The 20,168-nt window shown below is 38.9% G+C and overlaps 3 protein-coding genes across 4 annotated transcripts; 1 reads left to right on the top strand and 2 right to left on the bottom strand.

Moving 5' to 3' along the window:
* Positions 1-2,034: 2,034 nt before the first annotated feature.
* On the bottom strand, positions 2,035-4,083 carry mgst3b (microsomal glutathione S-transferase 3b). Its single transcript, XM_035169165.2, has 4 exons — positions 3,863-4,083; positions 3,593-3,715; positions 3,212-3,284; positions 2,035-2,368 (listed from the first exon to the last, which is right to left on the bottom strand). The coding sequence occupies exons 1-4, from the start codon at positions 3,986-3,988 to the stop codon at positions 2,268-2,270; spliced, it is 423 nt and encodes a 140-aa protein (XP_035025056.1). The 5' UTR covers positions 3,989-4,083; the 3' UTR covers positions 2,035-2,267.
* A 953-nt stretch (positions 4,084-5,036) lies between these two features.
* rsrp1 (arginine/serine-rich protein 1) lies at positions 5,037-8,335 on the top strand. 2 transcript variants are annotated; one of them, XM_035167564.1, is made up of 5 exons: positions 5,037-5,262; positions 5,728-6,289; positions 6,394-6,536; positions 7,764-7,841; positions 7,985-8,335. In XM_035167564.1, exons 2-5 carry the CDS (start codon positions 5,749-5,751, stop codon positions 8,141-8,143), a joined length of 921 nt encoding a protein of 306 aa, XP_035023455.1. In that variant the 5' UTR covers positions 5,037-5,262; positions 5,728-5,748; the 3' UTR covers positions 8,144-8,335. The 2 variants fall into 2 exon arrangements, with proteins under 2 accessions (XP_035023455.1, XP_035023454.1); XM_035167563.1 differs by having other exon boundaries at positions 6,394-6,569.
* Positions 8,336-10,652: 2,317 nt separating this feature from the next.
* On the bottom strand, positions 10,653-19,184 carry syf2 (SYF2 pre-mRNA-splicing factor). The gene is made up of 7 exons (XM_035167566.2): positions 19,115-19,184; positions 18,677-18,775; positions 18,427-18,552; positions 18,044-18,161; positions 15,772-15,862; positions 15,056-15,154; positions 10,653-11,033 (listed from the first exon to the last, which is right to left on the bottom strand). Exons 1-7 carry the CDS (start codon positions 19,130-19,132, stop codon positions 10,868-10,870), a joined length of 717 nt encoding a protein of 238 aa, XP_035023457.1. The 5' UTR covers positions 19,133-19,184; the 3' UTR covers positions 10,653-10,867.
* Between the last annotated feature and the right edge of the window lie 984 nt (positions 19,185-20,168).

Genomic DNA, 20,168 nt, shown 5'->3' with positions numbered 1-20,168 from the left:
GAAAAAAATCTACATTTCAAAACATAGCTACAAGGTGCTTCACAAGTTAAAAATAAAGACTTGCGGGCAAACAATCAAAAACTAGAATGGTGCTCACCTCAGCCAAGGCCCAATAGTCTCCCTAGATTTAGTAAAGCTGCACCACAATCCTCACACTCATAAATATCAGTCATGCCTGATTTGTTTAATCAAGATCATTGTATGATACAAAGGAAAATGGTGAAAAATTCTCGTAACGTTAAATAAAGTAAAAAATAAATAAATCTTGGAATTACAAACTATATTAGATGAAGTCAAATGTTTGAAATTTGACTTCATCTAATATAGTTTGTAGATCTTCCGTCATTCGCTGTATCCTCCACCTCATAGGACATTTGTGCTTGGTTGGGACATCGTGTGTGAGTCACATGTGGCCGTAAAGCCTCCTGCTAACCCTTTCATTATTCACACTCTACTGTGCTTTCAACTGGGTAGAGGACTATAAAGAACATACTGTATGCGAGGCAGTGGTATCACACAGCATCACTCTCTTGAAGAAATCATTGACCAGGAGTTTTTCCTGACATTTCAGGAGAGCAATTGTTTACAAATAGTCATATAAGTTAATGGAAAGCCTTGCATTGACACGTTTAACCCCATTTTCATCCCTCCTTGGAATCCAACGCTTCTTCGGTTGGTTCTGCAAAACATTGCTGCCAGGTGCTTGACGATGCAGACTGAGACACTTTTATGTCTTTTTTCTTGATGCTATCCTCATTTCGGTGAGAAATTATACATTTGTGTTGCATTTAGGTCAGTCCTCATTACTCTTTTATTTTCATGTATTATAAATTAATGCAACATGAAAGAAAGATATTACCCTAAGAGGAAATCGAAGTGGAATCCATTGCATTTCCACTAAAGAATGAACTCAGCTCTTACAAAGATGCACCTCGTCTTATCTCAGTACAATGGAGGGAATAAAGGCAGCTCTCGAAACAATTTTTTTAATAATGTAGGTATATACAAAGAGCCAGAAGTAGCACTGAACAGAGAGGAAGAGAAAGTAGGATAGAAGAAGTAATCTAGAGAAATGAGCACTTTGTGGAGCAGGAAAATGGTCAATATTGCAGATAAAAATATAAATGTCTAAAGGTTACTCTGTATTTACTAAGCATAAGTCTCAATAAAATGTCCACCTACTACCATTTGTGCTATTTACCTTCCTACCAATTTGATCAAAGTTGGGTTAAAACCTTTCTGCCATTGATGAAATACAAGAAAACAGTTGTAAGGGACAGGGTGATTTAATGGATTATAAGTAAACTAGAATCTCCCTTTCTGCTACAGCTGGTTGAACAATGACCAGAAATTTTTTTTTGCAGAACGTGTTGATGTCACAATAAGTTGACCCTGGACCTTTTGGATATAAAATGTCATAATTGTGTCCTATTAAACATTTGAGTGGGTTTTTTTTGCCATAAGAGGTTGCAGGGACACCTCTCTAATTCTTCCCACTGTCCAGAAATGAAGACAAAATATCCTGGATACTCACGCTGCCATCATGCACATTTGGAGCCAGTGTCTGCACAGTAGCGTTAGGGGGATGTAGCCGCGTGGTACTGAGATCCCACTGATACATGCACTCGACCAGTCGTGAGTCAGTCTCATTTGTCAATCATTAAGTTTCACCCCATTTTCAGAGCATCAAATAACTAATTAAAACCCAAGTTAAAAGAAAAATTAATACTTACACAAACATCAGTGTGATAAGAACTACATGACATAAACCATCTTTGAGAAAAATGTACTTGACGTGTACTTTGACTTTTTAGTTTGGCACATGCCCAAACGAATAACATGGAGAAGTCAGGTTTATGACCTACACTGCGGCCAGCTACCTGGTGGTGATCAAAGGGCTTTGGCTTCACTTTTAGCGAACTGTCATGTTGTCCATCTTTATATACAGTCTATGCTTTTGACCAGCAAACTCTAATTAATACATCTTTGAGTCCAAGGGAATGTTTGACAGATGAGAGTCTGTGATACATAATGTTCACAAGAATCCTCTTTATTGTCAGTGATTACACGAAGCAGACATTCATAACAAATACTGGAATACAAAGATATGAAGCATCGATTTAGTGGTCTACAAAAGTGTCTTTCACATATATCTAGAAAAAACAGCATTTAAAGAATTGTAATGTTACTTTATTGTCGATACATTCGAAAATGTCATGTAAGCTAATATAGATGAGCGAACTCATCAGTCAGAAGAAAGGACAACCTTAAAAGAGACCAAGCAATTGTAAGGCGACAGATATGGACAGAAAGATGACTCCAAAGTATCCAATGTAACCATAGGCAGCATTCATCCTCTTGGATGGATCTGGAATAAAATACAAAACAGGACAATACAAATGGTCACTAAAGCAGAATCATAGGAAACACATAACTACTATTTATCATGAACAATGAACATACATTTTGAGAGAGTTTTTCCAGGTGTGATTTTGAAACTTTCGAAATTTAGCAGATAACATATTAAATGACAACTACTTAACCAATTAATTTAAACCATTACCACAATTTAGACCAAATAGATGTACATATGTTTTCATCACTAACTTTTGCTGATAGGTGAAAAGCAATATATAGGCTCAAACAATCACTGTGCTGTAACCTCTGTTATACTCGGACTGCAGCCTTTACACTTGTGATGCCACAATATTATTAACAGTATTTAGTGTAAATTACAAATCCTTGCAGTGAAGTGGAAGAAAAAATGGATGAGTTATGACCTTATAGCAAATGATATACTTATATACTGTTTTAATCTTTAAAGGCCCCTTAACACATAGAGCTCATGTCAACACTCAACACATTAATATTAGTGAAACTTTATTTAAAATATAAGAGGTCAGCCTAGAATTGTGTGTAAAAATTAATTGACATATAAACAGTGGCTACATATGATTTAGGTGCATTTGTACAGTGGCCCTGAGGGACAATGCACAATGACATTTGCAGAAAACATTACAACATTTCACAGAACAGATTTTACCTTGTTGTATGTTTATTTCTAGTATATATAAGACATCGAACAAGAAGTAATGTCCCTCCCTTCCTGTGTTCGGCAAGTGTTGTTGCGCTTTGACCCTGTGGGCCCCCGTACCTTTGGCCTTGATGTTACATCCTGTCACAAACCATTAGCCATTAAAGTCAATCTTACCTCCTGTGTAGTAACCCCAGGCATAGGAAAACCTGCTGGTCACCCAAATAGCCCCCAGCACAGATGCTGACAACTAAGATTAAAAACAGGGAATCAGAAACAAAGGGATGACACAAGGGTTAGTTTAATGACAATATTCTTTATCACAATGACACTGCTTTTTTCCCTTGACCGTTATCTGAAGAATTTATGCCAAAGATCACAAGGAGTGGTTGCCCCTCCCACAAACCTGTCATAACATGTTACACCAACTTATGTAGCCCATAATATCCACCTCTGAGTACAGATAGTGCAGCCAAAATGAATATGTATAAGTTTTGCCCAAAAAGCATACATATGTAACTTCAATTATGATCACAATTATCTAGAAATGACACATACCGGATAGACAAGAGCCGCAAGGGTCTGGAACACCAGCCACTGAGGGTAAACCTCCAGGGTGTTCTGATGTGCTCTCTGGATACAGTTGAACACTTGCTCCTTGTCACTGTACATGGTGGGATACTGCAAAGATCATACATGTTAGAAATGCTGCCATAACACATTTAAAGATTCAATAAAACATGAACACATTTAAAAAAAAAAAACACAGCACAGACTTCTTCACATTCAACCGTCAAGATAATTATCTTAAAGTCGAACTTCACCAACCTTAACGTCGTACTTCTTCCTGGCAGCCCCAACCTTGACTGCTAAATACCCCAGCATCAACCAGCTGTACAGGTAAGTAAATATAGCGTAACCAAAGTTGGAGGGTAACACGGTGAGGACGTCCATCTCTGCTCGATGTGTTGTTCGGGTTTCAGCTGCAGGAACACACGGTGCTGTGGAGACTTTAACCGCACTGGCTCAGAGGAGGAAGTCGCCAAGTAAACAAAACTGCGTAAAACATCGCGAGATTTCATGCCCCGCTTACTCACGCTTATATCATTCAAAATCCTTTCTTTGTTTTGTCCTGTAAACCAGCTGCTTTCTAGACCCACAGATGAATTTGACGTGAATCGCTTTTTCTGCAATAACGAACCTGAGATTATTTGTCATTCATTTATTTGTTTTTATGTATACAATGATTTTGTTCATATATCAAAAGTGACTCAATTATTATTTTAGAAAATAACTATACACATTTTTATGGTAAGAATGATATTTATAGTAAAAGACAGTTTATTCTGAACCTTTTTTAGTCTCTATGGGAAATACTGACTACAAATAGAACATACATACAACGATTCCAAAAAAGAAATCAGACACTAAACTGTGATTAAATTAGTAAAGCCTGAACAATGTGTTTTATATGGAAGCACCATGTGCAAAGTTTTGTCTTGTCGTTTTTGATTGAATTGTATACCATATTTTTTTCATATGAACTGTATGACTTTCACATGGTAATTGGGGGGAAGCTTATATTTGATTATGTTATGTAAGGTTATATTGTATTATCTGTGGTTCTATTCTGTTATGTTATATTATATTGTATTTGCTATGATTCTATTATTTTCTGTTATGCTGCATTTCCATATTCTATAATGTTATGTTATGTTGTGTTGTATTGTATTCTATTGTATTCTGGTGTGTTGTATTATATTGTGTTGTATCTGTTATGTTGTGTTTTATTGTATTGTAATCTGTTCTATTTGATGATAAGGGCACATATGTCAGTTTAGGAAAGCACATATCGTTTTAATAAAGAAATCACTACTTCCTCGCACAGTGAACGGACTCGCTCTGTTTGCCATGACGACGGTGCGCCGTTCAAAAGGGTCCGACCTTCCCGTGTACCACGTGACTGGAATTTTCCACCGTCAGTTTAAACTCGTGGCTCCGCCTCCTTTGCTTCATTCTATTGACGACGACATAAGCTCGAACGTCGACGAAGAGGATCTCTGGCGCCTTTGAAAAACTTTTCGCTACAAACCAACAAAAGAAGATCAAAACTGCAGATTCCTTCTCGTTGAATGTTTACCCAGTGATTTGTTTTTCAAAGCGACGTTCTCTAAACCGCGTTTTTACCGACGACGTCCGAACAAAGGTTTTAATCTTCGACAGGCCTGGTAAGTAGCACCGCGGCAGCTAACGTTAGCATAGCTCTGTTTTACAATTGTAGAGTTACAGTCTTAAACTATTGTAATCGTCTATAAAGGGCTGTTGTAAATATAAATGTAATATTCATGTAATTAATAATATATAGAGCGCCACATATTAATGACGGTGTTATTTGTTGGTATTAGCAGGCGATAGCTTGTGCTAGTCGAGGCTATTTTAGCTTGAGTCAGACTGGAAATTTCCAGTCTGTGCAGTCACGTGTCTCTGCTTCGCTCGCTAGGGGCAGCACTGAGATATCAGCTGTTATGCAACAGTCATAGCCCCTCCCACACACACAGGCTGGTATTACTTAGGGATTAAATCTAAATCAAAAGGTTATTGTATTTTTTTCATTAATACTGAATTTGTATGAAAATGAATTGTTGAAAGCTCATACAATGATTTTTAAAATTTCTTTAATTGTCTTATTTCAGCTTGTTGCAGAATACAGAACAATGGCCAAGGGAGAAGGCTCACACTCAGAAATGGCCACCGCTCGTCAGAGTGACGGCATCAGTGTCATCTTTGACCACAACAGCCCTGCTTCGTCTCGTTCACGCTCCCGAAGCAGCGGTGGCTCCTCTGGCCGCCACAGGGTGCGCAGCAGCCGCAAGACACGTCACAGGTCTTCATCATCTTCTTCAGTGTCATCCTCATCCAGCTGCAAGTTGTCATCCCGCCCCAGGTCCCGCTCTCATCCTCGCTGCCACAGACGTTCCTCCCGCTGTCGCTGCGACAGCCACCGCAGAAATGGCCGTCATATAGGCTCCCCGCCACGCCAGATCAGAGCCGACTCTCGCTCCTACAAGCAATCATCCTCGCAGGACAGGTACTCGAGTAGAAGAAATTACAGGTCACATTCCAGGTCTACTAGCCACAGGCATAGAAACAGGAAAACTGAGGGCCAGGTTGGAAACAAAATTTCCAGATCCCCAGGCAGAAGCCACAAGAGCAAATCCAGATCTTCAGGACACTCTGTCAGTCAGACTATGGATGGTAAGTTAAAATGGGGAAATTGCCTTTTAAAGTGCATTTTTTTATCTGTCAAAATTATTTTTTCAACTGATTGAATCCTTTCTCAATACTTCTATGTTGCCCAGATAAGAGAGAACTCAGCGCTGAAAAGACCAACGCAATGAAGATCCTCGGAGTGGAGAAGGTAGATCTTCCAGAGAGTGTGAAACCAGACCTGTCGGAGCAGTTGGTGGAGTCCGAAGAATCGTCATCAGAATCAGAGACATGGGTGAGACAAGACCCTGAAAAGACTGTGTCCCAGGTGGGTGCCAGAAAGTGAATGTAGTCTTCATACTGAACACATCACATGCTATAGAAGAGGCATCGTCACAGATTCCAAACAGTCTTACAACTATTTTCTATCAACTTGGACTGCATGTAAGTACAAATCAAGTGGTGTTGACAATTGAGGGTAGTTAATCATTTTTATACCACTTGTTCATAATAGTGTAGTGACCATGTATAACACTTTTACACTGTACAAGAGAAAAAAATTGTGCACCATTTTATCAAAGTTGCAACCGACCTGTAGTTGATCAAACACAGTGTAACATACATGTCTGTTGATAAGCATTAGTTCTGTGCTGTGTTGAATTCCTGTCTTGTGTTGACCTTTGGACCTGAGGGAACACACATACTCTCTCTGTATTTATTCCTGTCTTCATAGATAACATGACAGTGGTCTCCTTCACTCATCGGCACCTGGGATTAAAAGGCTGTCATGTGACTTGGGTGAAGACTAATTGTGTTTGCCTGAAAGGTTAAATTGATAATTCTTGTGATGTTGGTCTGCAAAGAAACCCACACATATATGTAAATATGCTCACATTTTGACACAATGCTAATTACACACATTGATACCTGGATGTTTTACACAAAATTTTGATATTTATGAATCTTTTAACACTTCATATAGAAAAGCAATATCAATTCTGACATTACAAATGTATATATGCTTGCCGTTGAAATGGGTCATTGTTATTTAGCAGACTCCTCCTCTCACTGATGGAGCGCAGGCGCGTGGACTGCGTTATAGTGACTATTCCTGTCAAGAGAGCTAAAACAGACGAAGAACTCCTCTCCGTATGCCAAAGATAAGTTGGTACACGAGGCGTGTGCTGAGGGGCTGGGAAACCTGCGTCACCATCATTCTGCCACTCTAGTCAGAGAAGACATCCTTTTTACTTTGTTCTTTTTGTTTGCATTGTTTAGTTTCAAGGTCTGTTATCGAAGCATTCATTGAATGTTTGAGTTTAATCTTTGACAGCAGTTGGGGGGTTGTGCATGAGAGCTGCAGTTTGTTGAAGCTAATGCTTATCTATGCAATAGTAGTGCTTTAAAATATTAGTAATATCATTTTTAACCCATCTATATAGACCTCACAAACTGTCAAAGCTCACTCCATTAGATTTGCTCACATCTAACTAGGTGTGTCTTTCTTGTCTTTTTGAAACAGAGCAGTGATGAAGAGCCTGATGACATTTCCAACCCAAAGATGTCCCCTTTAAGAAAAAGCATCTCTTTCAGCATTAATGTAAGTTATAATAATTTCATCTTGTCCATGTTTTTATTGATCTGTTAGATATATAGTCTATATTCAAGACCATATGCTGTTAACATCACCCTGAACATATGATGATGTCCTGATGGTTTTCTTTTTCTTATAATCTTCTCTAGAATTCTGTGGCCAAACCAACAGCAGCAGCTCTATCCTCTGCTAAGGTGACTCCCAGAGTGGACAGCTATGAAAGCAGGAAGCCCTACGGCCACTGGATTCCAGTCAGATCGGGCAAATCCTCCAAAGCACGCAAACACAAACTCACTAAGTCACACTAGTGTGACAAGACCATACGGACACTGTAAATACTGTAAATGTGTTGTACATGCGCTCATTTCATCGTCGACTTTTTTTCAGATGAGTTAAATGGGAAGAAGTGAAGAGTACGGTACAGGTGGGATTATCTTTTGCCCTTTGTCGTGTATTAAGCTGTGAACAGATTTAATAAAGATGTTTATTTGATCAGAAAATACTGATTTATCATTTTTTTTAATAACCAGAGACGGCCTGTGTGGAGGGAAGGTTTTATTTTGAACTGGTTCATCAGTAGAGTGGTATGTTTCCAGAAATATTTGAATGTGGTACAAGTAATGTCAAGGTTAATCATTCATACAGAATATTGCTTTTATATGTAACTTGTATAAAGTGGTGCATACAGATATTTTAGAAGACTGTTTGATATTTAAAAATGAGTTGTGGTGGGATATGCCTGTATTAAGTTGAAACTATAAACATGACTTGGACATGGGTTAGTAGTTTGAGTACACACAAAGAGTTGGTAAAAGATTTGGCAGTAAGGAACTAGGTGGCACAAATACCTAATTTCAAAAATATTTAGTTAATTATCATTCCTTAGGTTTACCCGGTTTTTAAAGTTTAAGCGCACGTGTATGTTAAAATCGATAATGCAGGATTTGTTGCACTTAAAAGAAAGTATATGGATAAATCGGTGTGGGAAAATAATGCAAGTTAGTTGCATTTCCTATGATGACCACATGGCGTCAGTGTCTGCACCAATGTTGCTCCTAAACACAGGGATGGTGGTTGTCAGATTATCTGGCTGGTTAATGTTTTGTTATATTTTATATATATATAATTATATTAATGTGTACATACAGTACTTTGTCATAGTACAGTGATGCCTCCATCTATTCCACAGTTAAACAAGCTCCTTCATGATCGGCAGTTCATTTTAATCTGATTTTACAATGGACCTGTTTCACAGACATTAATAGCTGCATCAGTTGCAGGGTCCTGGTTCAGTGTGTGATGGTTTCCTGTCATGTGACAACTTTGTTCTGTTAACAGAACCATTGTTAATGTTACTACCACCTGTGCTTTCCAACTATGACAAGTGAAAAAGACCTTTAACAATTAATCAAACACTTTCAAGGGAAAACATTTTTTCTCCCTATTTTTGTCTGATGGGATGATCTCCAACCATCCATCAGCGTCACTGATGTCTGCTAATGCAGGACTCCAACTTGTTCCATCTTGGGTAACCTGATAATCTTCTGTTGTGGCTGCTGTGCTACTTACCTTAAAGCTTGTGTGTATTAAGCGTGACAAGTTTTTGGCATTTGTTGGAAACGCTGGTTTATTGCAAGAAGGTAACATATCTGTCGGGTTTAGATAACCATCTCCTGAGTAAGTAATACGTTTTCGATGCTTCCAAGATTTTTAAAGCTGATATATGGATGCATGTCAAAATCTGTTGTAATAGAGTAAAATCACATTGTTTTGAATGTCTTTACTGCCAGACTCCGTGTCTCCTGCTGTAAACCGACCTGTTAATTCTGATTCATTACTGAGATAAGGATGCAAATGCATTTATATTCAGTTGTACTTTTTAGTTTCACCAAGCGAATTAGACAAGACACGTCTGTCAAATTATTCTTGTATAACTATCATGAATATGTATGTTATGTTTCTTTTTTGATTTTTTAAAGCGTGATTTGGTGCCACTCACTTTTGTGTCTGTGGGAAAACTTGATTGGGCCTAAATCAAAGCCCTTTCACTTTAGAGGGAACACTTAACTGGCAGTTGGCCTTGAAAGAATCAAAGGTGTCAGACTATCTGAGACACAGTGGTGAATTTATGCTCTGCTGTTACTTACAAAATTCCCAGCCAACATCCTCCGGTGAATCAGATAAAGAGGACAAAAATATCCCAACCATAAACCAGAACACTTAATCCAGCCACCACACCCCCCGAACAGATCTGGAGCAGAGTCACATATCAAAAGACTGAATTTTAAAGACCTCCCCTAGACTTTCATCAGCAAAAACAAATGGTGTGTGCCAGGGAACGTCCCATAAATTCACTCAGAGGTGACTAATCAAGGTAAAATATAACCGATTGAGTGGAGCCCGGAGTGTTTGATTCATTTCCATGTTAGTCTGACTTTCACCGACACAAACCTGTCACCGTTTGTCCGGTAGAGGGTGCAAAGCCACCATGCTCCGACATTGGCAAACTTGCATGGGAACCTGTTTTCATGTCTTATCTCGTCTCCAGTCACAAGGCTTTCCTGCTCATGTCACAGCTTCAGGCAAGTTGGTTAAACTGAGATGTGGGTGATAATGAATAAATTGAATTGCTCAATTGTTGCTCCCTATCTTCTGTGTGTGCACCTACACTAAAAACATTCTTTTGGCTGGCATCTGGCTGCTAAACATGCCCCCAGGCCGCGATGGTAGTTCATTCTCACGCTCAAAATGTCACTTGTCATGAGACCACACACGAGAAACCCACAGAAAAACCAAAAAGTGTGCAAGATAACTGGATAATTGCAAGTGGTTTATTAAAAATAAGGATAGGAACATGCGCATGTGTTGTTTAAACATCTAATACTGTACAAAGGAACACCAAACATTACATATCATAGAGATGACTGAATTATCTTCCAGTTAAAAAGATGTTTGAGACAACACACCGTCTCTTTAGCAAGTACAGAGAAGAAAAAGAAAAAAAGGGAACCAGCAAACATCCTCTGAGGTGACTAGACAGCCGTGCCTCTCTCCAAGTTTTGTTTGATCTCCGCTGTGTATTTGCCGTAGAAACGCTCCGCCTTCTTGTTGAACTTGGCGTTCCTCTCGTTGATGTAGTCGATGTCTGCATCGTCGTTGTAGGCCCTGCGCCGGCTGTACTTGGCCCGCTTCTCGATCCTGACAATCACAAATAAAAGTGGCTTAGGGAGGATTTCACAAACCAGTATGACCGCTCTCCATGACACATTCATTAACATAATTGTCTACAGGCAATAATTTGGCTGTGTGCGTTGAAATTTGGCTGAGGAGAGTGGCGATGGAAAACGAAACACACACACACACACACACACACACACACACACACACACACACACACACACACACACACACACACACACACACACACACACACACACACACACACACACACACACACACACACACACACACACACACACACACGAGGAAAATACAGTCAATTTGTGAGCTCCCAGACTTGATTCACTGTGTCTTCAAAGCATTGTTGTGCGTCATACTCTGGAAACTCAATCCTTGTCTAATGCCCCACAGTCGCATCTCTAACACAAGCCTTAGACTGTCTCAAATATAGAACAGCTCAGGGAAAGAGCAGGGTAATAAAACGTGAAAGGAAAGTCTGTAGCAAAGACAAAAAACTTAACAAAGAACCAGTGGAAGACCTGAATGGTTTGAGGCAACAGTTAAATGTGAGGGACACCAGAGGTATGTATGATCTCTGTGTTGGGACTTATGTGGACAACCATAGACCCATGCCCACATACCAAAATACTTGTGGTAATCACAGCAACATTGGTTTGATGTTATATAGACATAAGTACACTAATACTGTATCTGTGTACAGATGAGAATTTCAGCTGCATATCATGATCTCAGTCTATAATAACACCTGGAAACACACCACATGACCACTCACATACCGCCTGTGCAGGTGTAAAAAGGAGGCAGATGGCTGTTGGTTGCAGAAAATACTACAAATGAGGAACAGCAAGGGCAACAAACTAAGACCATGCATGTCTTTGCTTGGACTGATGACGAGGTGGAAGTTGTTACTGGGAGTGATAGCAACTGTTTGCAAACCCAATGAGGAAGAAAATGTGGGCGTCTGCGTCATCGGTTCCATATGTCTCCCTTTCTGCTTTCAGAAGGTTTCATTTCTTTTCAAAAATGTAAAAAAATTAATTATGATCTTTGAAACTGAGGCATACTATTGTGGACGTAGTTGTCTGTATTCCGACCTGGGGCCACATTCAAACATTCTGAGAATATCCTAAGAAAGCCCCTAACATTAATAACCGTAAAATGAACAGTGAAATGAATGGGTATAATAATAGAACTTAGTCTCTATTAAGACATGGTGTAATTATAAATTGTCTATTTTATGTAATGGACATCTCTGGTGAATACACTGGAAGGCATACATTACATGTCGCCTTCAAAATGTCGTCAAACACAGGCCTGCTTGTACACCAATTCACATGCTGATAGTTCTTAAATTTGCTTATGTTTATTTATGCTGATTTCAGTACTTAATCTATTTTATATTAACGGAGAAAAATGGCTCAGCTTCCACCAATCTCTGTGATTTCTGGCCAGTCTATACAAGTAGCAGCCATGAAATCTAACATTGAAAGGAGCTAATATTTAAAAGGAGCGAAAAGAATATACAGAAAACCTTAGACAGACGACCAATTTTTACCATTCGCTCGATTAGTCCACGGACAGTAAACCATTTCATGAGGGAAATCCGGCTGTGGTGTTATAGTGCAAAGGCAGGAGAGCTTGTGCTACACCAGTGAGGAGTGGGAAAGGTAGTGGTGTGTTGAAGTCTAAGGCTACGTAATCAGTAATAGTCACCGTCCAAACCGACACACCCGAAAACGTATACCAAATGATCATTCACGTACACTGGGCATGTGTGTGCTGGTATAAACAGGAAGCAGATTCTCTATTCGGCAGTTGGTTGCTTATTTACAACAAATACTACGGATGAGAAACAACAATGTTAAAAAGTAAGGGATTTCTTTTCTTGGAGGTGGAACTGTTACCAACAGGAAGTGTTCGAAAAACTCCACAGTAGTGTGGACGACCGGCATAAACATAGCAACGATGCAGTGATGCATTTTAAAACTAAAAAGGAAGTAGTATGAATGTAGCCTAAGTGAGGAGGAGACTGCAGCACACATGTGATTCTTCTCATACAAACTGATTGCAGAGTTATCTTAGACATGTGAATTTCTTAGTTTTCTGATTCAACATACAATATGTAACTCTTGCTACTAGGACTCTCTCAAACAAGACCTTGTCTGATGATGTCATGAAGCAGCGTGGGATCATGGGTGATATTATATTTTTAAGAAATCCTCCTCCCTTCTCTGAACACTACTCACCTTAGGAGCTATTGAGGGCAGCGATGTTTTGTGAATATCTCGTCATTACAAGGATCTAGTCTTAACAGTGACGAGAAACTCTTAGAAGACAACATAATTCTAAGAATTTTCTTATCATTTCGTCACTAAGACTGACTCTTTGTAGTGGGGAGCTTAATGAATATGGCACCAGGAGAGATAGACGTCTGAGATGGTCCACCACACTGTTCCGATGACGATAAACTGCCTCCAATCAGCTGCCTGCATCAGGGATTTCTGCAGCTTAATTTGTCTCTGGTTCACACATCACATCCCTATTCTTCCAAATTGGCAAAGACGTCATAAACTCACGCTTTTCACACATAATTTATTACAACTGAGATAGTCTCATATTCCAGCTTCACACTACATTTGTGGTATGACAGTTTCAGAAGAAGGTCTGGCTGATCCAATCCAATCATAATGAGCAAAGTTGTCCCAAACCGTGCTCACACACACTTTTCTTTTATTAAGTAAAGGAAGGAGGGTTTTACATGACTGTTGACCTACCCTTGTGTTCATTACTTTGGCAAAGGCTCCCATTATTAGTCCATCAGTGACTAACGACTATATTAAGTATGAAATGGAAAAGTCCCAGTTGTTTTCTGTGGAACACCACATGACAAAAAACTAAATTTGTGATTAAAAAAAACATTAGCGTGACTTAATTGGTAAAAAAAATTGTTTCCTTTTAAAAACATAACAAAATCACAAAAGTTAAATCATTTGATATACTAAATATCAGCAGTGCACTGGATCAAATCACATTAATAAAAACTAAGGTTGTTTAGATATAATTCCCAATAATTTTAAAGATACAGCTATTTCTCTATTGTACTCTATTCCGTCATTAGTCACAAGCCGTTATCATGATAATTTTTCACAAAAATACTTGTGGAAATAAGTTAAAAATGTAGCATTAAATAAGATAGACTTAAGTATGGATTCATTAAAACAATATTTTCCAATGCACTTTTATGGAGAGACAGTGATCTCCATGAGCTTCAGTTTGAGTGTGAAAAATAGAAAATTAAGCTGAGGTCATTAGAATACAGCCCCATACACATTATAGAAATACATGGAAACTCATTGTTATGGATATAGATTTCTCATCATTAATTTCCTGATAACTAATTTGTACTTGTCTATCTGGTCATTTAGAGCATACATCTTTTCAAACATTAAAGATTTATAGGATTATTAAAACCTGTATTTTCAATTGCATTAGTTTTTGGATGATGATGAGATTTATGATGATGTAAAGTTTTTGTGAATTCCCTCAGTTCCTGTTTTTGCTCAGTGGTTTTTCTTCCCTTAGTGCTCTATTGAGCTCTTGGTTTGTATGTGTGCTTGTGTGTGTGTGCTTGCTTGGTGTGAGGGAGTTGATTTTATGTGAAGCTCTTTGTGTTACTTTTTTTGTATGAAAATTGCTATATAAATAAAGTCTGACTGATGATAAAATGAGTAATCCCTCACGACCAATGATTAAAAAAACGGGGGTTGTGCTGTACGTCACACTTCGATGGATTTTCAATTTTCCAATGGATTTGGGCCTGTGCTTTAAGTGCTGTGTTTATTTTATTTGTTTGTTTTACTTACTCTCTTTCTCATTTCTCACTGGTAAAATCCACATAGGGCAGAAATGAAAGAAGTTACATGGTACTGACAGATGTTTTTGGTGGACACAGACTAAATGAAAATGGTCAGGAGATGATATGGCATAATCATTCTACTATCCGTCTGAGTGAGACTTACTGTTTTTCTACATCTTCCACCATGCGCTCAATTCCGTCCTTTGAGGGGACGTGTGTGCCGTGGATCAGGGTGTTGGACGTTGGGTAAAAGTCTGCACCACTGTGAAGCACCAGCAAATAAATTAGAAATCCATTACCACAGATAATCACCATTTTAACATACTTAAACTGACTTCTCTATTCCATCATTGTGATTACGGCCATTCTGATGAGGGAAAATGCTGTGGCTGTAGGGCAAAATGTGTTGGTGCATCATTCACGGTTCTGCATGTGGCAGCCTTTAAGGGTGGAGAACCTGCAGGCACTGATCTTATCTCTGACCTTAGCATGTGTGCCCTTCCTGAACACTTCTACATCTTAGATTACTTTGGGTGCGTGCAGATATATCAACAATAACCCCAGGGCAGATGAGGGGGTACGTTATTTAACATATACAAAATGCTTTGTGCACATGTGATGGCTGAATGCTTAGATGATTACGCAAAGCAAATTGTTTCAATTCATTTTACTTGACTAGAAATTTCACAGTTATGGTCTTAATAGCAGAGATGTCTTCATGCATAATTTTTATGGCCCTGTTAGGACGGCACAAGAATCTTTTCAGGCCAGAGGGCGTCTCATCCCATGTTGAGGTATGTGTGTATCTGGATAAACTAATAAAAAACACAGATGGAGTACTGTCAAAGTGCAGGAAGAGGGGACAGAGGCTTCACTCACCTCTCATCTCGCTGTTTCTCGTAGCTTTTCATGTCTGGTCTGATCTGCTTGGTGAGCCTCTGGTACTGACGGAACTGGGCCTCAGCATAACCTGCAGTCCATTGTGTGAGAGGGAGAGAGAACAATTTGACTGAGTTATAATTACCGGAACTAACAGGAAGCAGGCGCAAAGCTCAGCGACAACCTGTGGCTGGTTGAGGAGAGACAAAGAGGCGGTTCTCCTTCCTTCCTCTCTAGAAGACCCTCTGGTGGTAACTTTCCCCCCAGAGGTTTTGATGCAATGCTACATATGGCAGCCATATTCAGGAGACACGTGGGCATTCTTTTTTTTTTTTCCTTTTACAGTAGATTAAATTGGAAGCAATTTCAGAAGACTAATATTCCATGGAATCCTTACTACCTCAGCCAAGGAGGGTATGTCTTCACCCCATCTCTTTGTTTGTCTCTAAGGGGGATTACGCAAACGCTAGAGTGGAATTCCATGAAACTTGGTGGAAGGATAAGACATGGGCCAAGAAGAAACCTATAAGTTGGATAAAGGGGCAGAGCCAGGATTTCCCCCCCATTTCCTTCAACATTGCGAGAGAGAATGTTCAACATTTAACATAATAATAAATAAATCTTATGAAAAAAATTATTTAGAGGACGGATATCTATAACTTTGCACTAACACATATACATTGCACACGCCAACCAAAACACTGCTCTTTCACCTTCAACAGGGTGATGTCATGTGTTTGCCGAACTGCAATGTGGTTCTGTTACATCGCGTTGCTCGCACACAGCGTACAGCAGAAGTTCACCAGATCTAAACCTTTCATGTAGCAGTGGAAGCAGCAGCCAATCAAATTATGTTCAAACAAACACGAAAGTACAGGTGCTCGTCAATCAAATCACAAAAATGTGAAGGCAAAGGCAGCTGGCCAACCTGGTGTGTTTTCATCTGGTTGTTGATTTTATTTACTGTGCACTGTTCTTAGCATTGTATTGCAAGCTAGCATGGCTGAGTAACTTGAAAGCCGGCTGTGTGTGTCCAAGGCATGAAATGCCGGCGCCAAGCTTTGGCAACACCCACATCAAGCGTTAACGCAATGCATACATGCAAGTCCAGTTTTAACCTTGGCGGAGTTATGTACTTTACGGAGTGCCATTATAGTTTGCAACTGATACTACAGATGTGTAGGACTTAATCAGAACCATCTTCAGTAGCAACCCTTCTCTGTTTGACAAAACGGTGGAAAACTACCAGACTACTAATCACATGCAACAGAACATAAAAAAAAATAGAGAAGTAGAATCACGGTTCACCACTTTCCTCAAAAGTAAATTGTATTGAATTACTATTTACTAAATAAATAGACTGAGGTTCTGTGGCGTGACATGGGGCTTACTCATGGAATTCCAAAGTCATTAAGTTACAACTACCGCAGTGTGTTGAACAATGAATGCCAATCATATTAGCTGTGAAAGGGACAGAAATGCATAATTAGCTTAGATTTCTTTAAAAAAAGTTAAATTAGTTTTTAGTCTCTACTTTGGAGCTTTAACTGAGTCACAAAGCTATTTATTTGTTGAAGTGAACAAGAAACCACTGACAGCATGTTAGGTGACCTAAAGATGGCAGCTTTGTGGTTCCCTCTATTGACCAAGTTGGTTGATAAGTGTACTTACTGATCAGTGAGAATTAAGAGCAGGAAGCTGTTTCAACGTTAAAGAAAAGTGAAAACTTTTATAATGTCTTAAGAAAAAAAAGAATGTTAATAAAGAACTTTCTGTTTGAGGACCCTTTACAATTCAACACCAAATTTCTAGGTATTCTTCAGCTTAAAAGGAATATGTTGAGTGTAGAGTATATAAGAAATATGAAACCAAAAACTGGACAGTAAACCAGGATGAGTGAGGCTTTTAATTTCTCCCACATGCTGCTACATAGGTATATTATTGGTATTGGTATTATTGGTTTTGGTAGTGACCACTACCACAACTGTTGAGGTCAAGAGGGAAGTGGACAGGCTCTGACAAACTCACCTGAGAACAACACACCTGTGATTTCCTTTTAACACACAGACTAACTGAACATTGTTCAGTACATTACATTTCATTTAGCTGGCGCTTTTATCCAAAGCGACTTACAATAAGATCATAATTACCCTACTTGCTAATAATTGTATTTATTTCACTATATGAAGTAGTTCATTCGTTATGAAACAAAGTGTAAGCAACAGGTGCACGTTAAACAAAGTCCAAGTCTGTGTTCTCCATAACCACCAACCTGCAAATCCTGTGTCGGGGTTCTTCTTCTTCTTCTTCCGCTCCCAGCGCTCTGCATCATCAGCAGTGATCTCCAGCAGTTTCACTCGGTGATAGTCCTCCCCATTCTCAGCACATTCCTGAGAGCCATAAAGAATATCTTCATGAAAAACTCAAAGTAGGACTAAATGTATATGAACTGAAAAGGAGAATTGAAAATTATTCTAAAAACTTCTGACTAAACTAAATATATGATATGACAACTGAGTCAACAACCTGGCCTGTGGTTTCTATTGTTTTTCCAGATGATCAACATGAAAAAATCCTGACACCTTTTTAAACAACGCGTGTCATCTTGCTGCATATCCAGAGCACCATCAACTGCTACATTATACACGTAAATACCTTTTTCTTCTGATCTACAGCGAGCTCCCACTCGTGTCGAGCTTTCTTAGCTTCCCAGTTTGAAGGGAGTTTCTGTCTCTTGTCCTCCTCCACCACCTCCTGATGGTTCAGTTTCCGTGCTTCGTTCTACAGAGGAAAACAACACTTAGAGCACCCGGACATGGTTTGTTTATGTCGTCAAAGCTGTTATTTCTGGAGGTGACACTAAATTACCATCAGCGCTTTAACTATACACATGTTAACAACTCACCCGTTTGAAATGCAACTCCCGAAATTTCCGCAGCCTGTCTTCTCTCTTCTGTGTCGCAGGAGTTTCGGCCTGTTCCTCTTCGGTGGCTGTAGCAGATTCCTTAACAGAAACAAAGCTACTATTATGTTTGGAAAATATATTTAATTAGACGTAAATTAATTATTACCTATTGCAACCAAGGTAGTCGACAATATCAGGCCGAAGTAGCGTATAACAGCGACAGTGAGGAAAGAGCTGCGACGAGCTAACGAAGCTAACTAGCACTGGCTAAGCTCGGTTAGCTTCGGACAACAAGTAATCAACAAGTGTGGCACAGAAACCCAACCTCGGCTGGTGGGATTAATTTATCCCGCGCTAGAGTGAATTATATTAGTCAGTTAAACTCTGTGACAACATTAAAACAAGGGAGTAATTTGAAATGACAAGGAAACTACGAACCCCACTGCAGGACGCCATTGTTGTGCTACAGACGCTAAACGATAGGAACTGAGACAGGAAGTGTGACGACTTCACCGGATATTGTGTAGACAGTAAACGTTAACGGTTATATTTTATTGTTCGGTCAGAAAATATTTAAATAAACCTTAATCACTGTACAGCCTAATCGTGAATTTGTTTTAATTAATGTTGAGAAAAAATGTATCTTTATTATTTTTATTATCATCATGATGTGACTGTGTTTCTTTCACATTAAATACATATTTTATTTTCACATGATATAGCGTGATAAAACTGCTTTTTGCTGTAGTCGTGCTTGCTTTGTTTACCTAAAATTACAACATATCTATATTTAATCTTCGTATAATGATTATAATTATATGTTATTCCTCATATATTAATGAAGTCATCTTATATATAAGGTCTAAAGTCTGATAAATAATTTATTTTCATGAACAGTGTATAGTTCAGAAAGAAAGAAAAAAATACATTGAAAATAACAGTAGTTATATGTCTGATAGATGCAGATGTTATTGACTTATTTTGCATCTTGAAGCTCCAGCTCTTTACCTTTGACATGAACTGGTGAAGATGATATAAGTGACAGAGGGAATCACACATGAATAAAGGAAAGAAAAACGAAATTTTTGTAAATGACAAATTAAATAGGAATATTAATCAGCAATGGATGCAGAGGAATGTGGAGTTTAGTGTGTGTCTGTGTGTGTGTGTATGAGAGAGATGAAGCCACTTAAATGTGCTAAGGTTCAGTTCACTCAGGTGTTTCCTGAGACAGGAAACTAAACCAAGCTGCAGGCGGAGGAGAAGAGACTTACAGTTAGAGCACAGGAGTGAGCTCCAAGGCAACAAACCCGTATGTACAAATGAAAATGAACAACCTCCATCCTACACCTAGGAGCAGATTTAAAAGAAGAATAAGAAAAAGAAATGCATGTGAGGGAGCATAAGTACATAACCTACATTTCTCCACCATTAAGAATTTGTTTCAGTTAATTGGTGAGAATAACACATTTCTTTTATAGTAGGGGTTGTG

This window comes from Hippoglossus stenolepis, chromosome 10, assembly GCF_022539355.2.
Source record: "Hippoglossus stenolepis isolate QCI-W04-F060 chromosome 10, HSTE1.2, whole genome shotgun sequence".
Taxonomy (NCBI): Eukaryota; Metazoa; Chordata; class Actinopteri; order Pleuronectiformes; family Pleuronectidae; genus Hippoglossus; species Hippoglossus stenolepis.
Note: the sequence above shows the minus strand (reverse complement) of the source record. Positions and strands in the feature narration are given on the sequence as shown.

Excerpts from the sequence above, each read along its gene's own strand:
- mgst3b (XM_035169165.2), bottom strand. The coding sequence starts at position 3,988 with ATGGACGTCCTCACCGTGTTACCCTCCAACTTTGGTTACGCTATATTT. Across the intron at positions 3,716-3,862 it reads GGAAGAAGTACGACGTTAAG|TATCCCACCATGTACAGTGA; the intron begins GTTGGTGAAGTT and ends TGATCTTTGCAG. Across the intron at positions 3,285-3,592 it reads TTGCGGCTCTTGTCTATCCG|TTGTCAGCATCTGTGCTGGG; the intron begins GTATGTGTCATT and ends TTTTAATCTTAG.
- rsrp1 (XM_035167563.1), top strand. The coding sequence starts at position 5,749 with ATGGCCAAGGGAGAAGGCTCACACTCAGAAATGGCCACCGCTCGTCAG. Across the intron at positions 6,290-6,393 it reads TGTCAGTCAGACTATGGATG|ATAAGAGAGAACTCAGCGCT; the intron begins GTAAGTTAAAAT and ends TATGTTGCCCAG. Across the intron at positions 6,570-7,763 it reads CTGAAAAGACTGTGTCCCAG|AGCAGTGATGAAGAGCCTGA; the intron begins GTGGGTGCCAGA and ends TTTTTGAAACAG.
- syf2 (XM_035167566.2), bottom strand. Across the intron at positions 18,553-18,676 it reads GGGAGTTGCATTTCAAACGG|AACGAAGCACGGAAACTGAA; the intron begins GTGAGTTGTTAA and ends TTTCCTCTGTAG. Across the intron at positions 11,034-15,055 it reads GTGGAAGATGTAGAAAAACA|GATCGAGAAGCGGGCCAAGT; the intron begins GTAAGTCTCACT and ends TGTGATTGTCAG.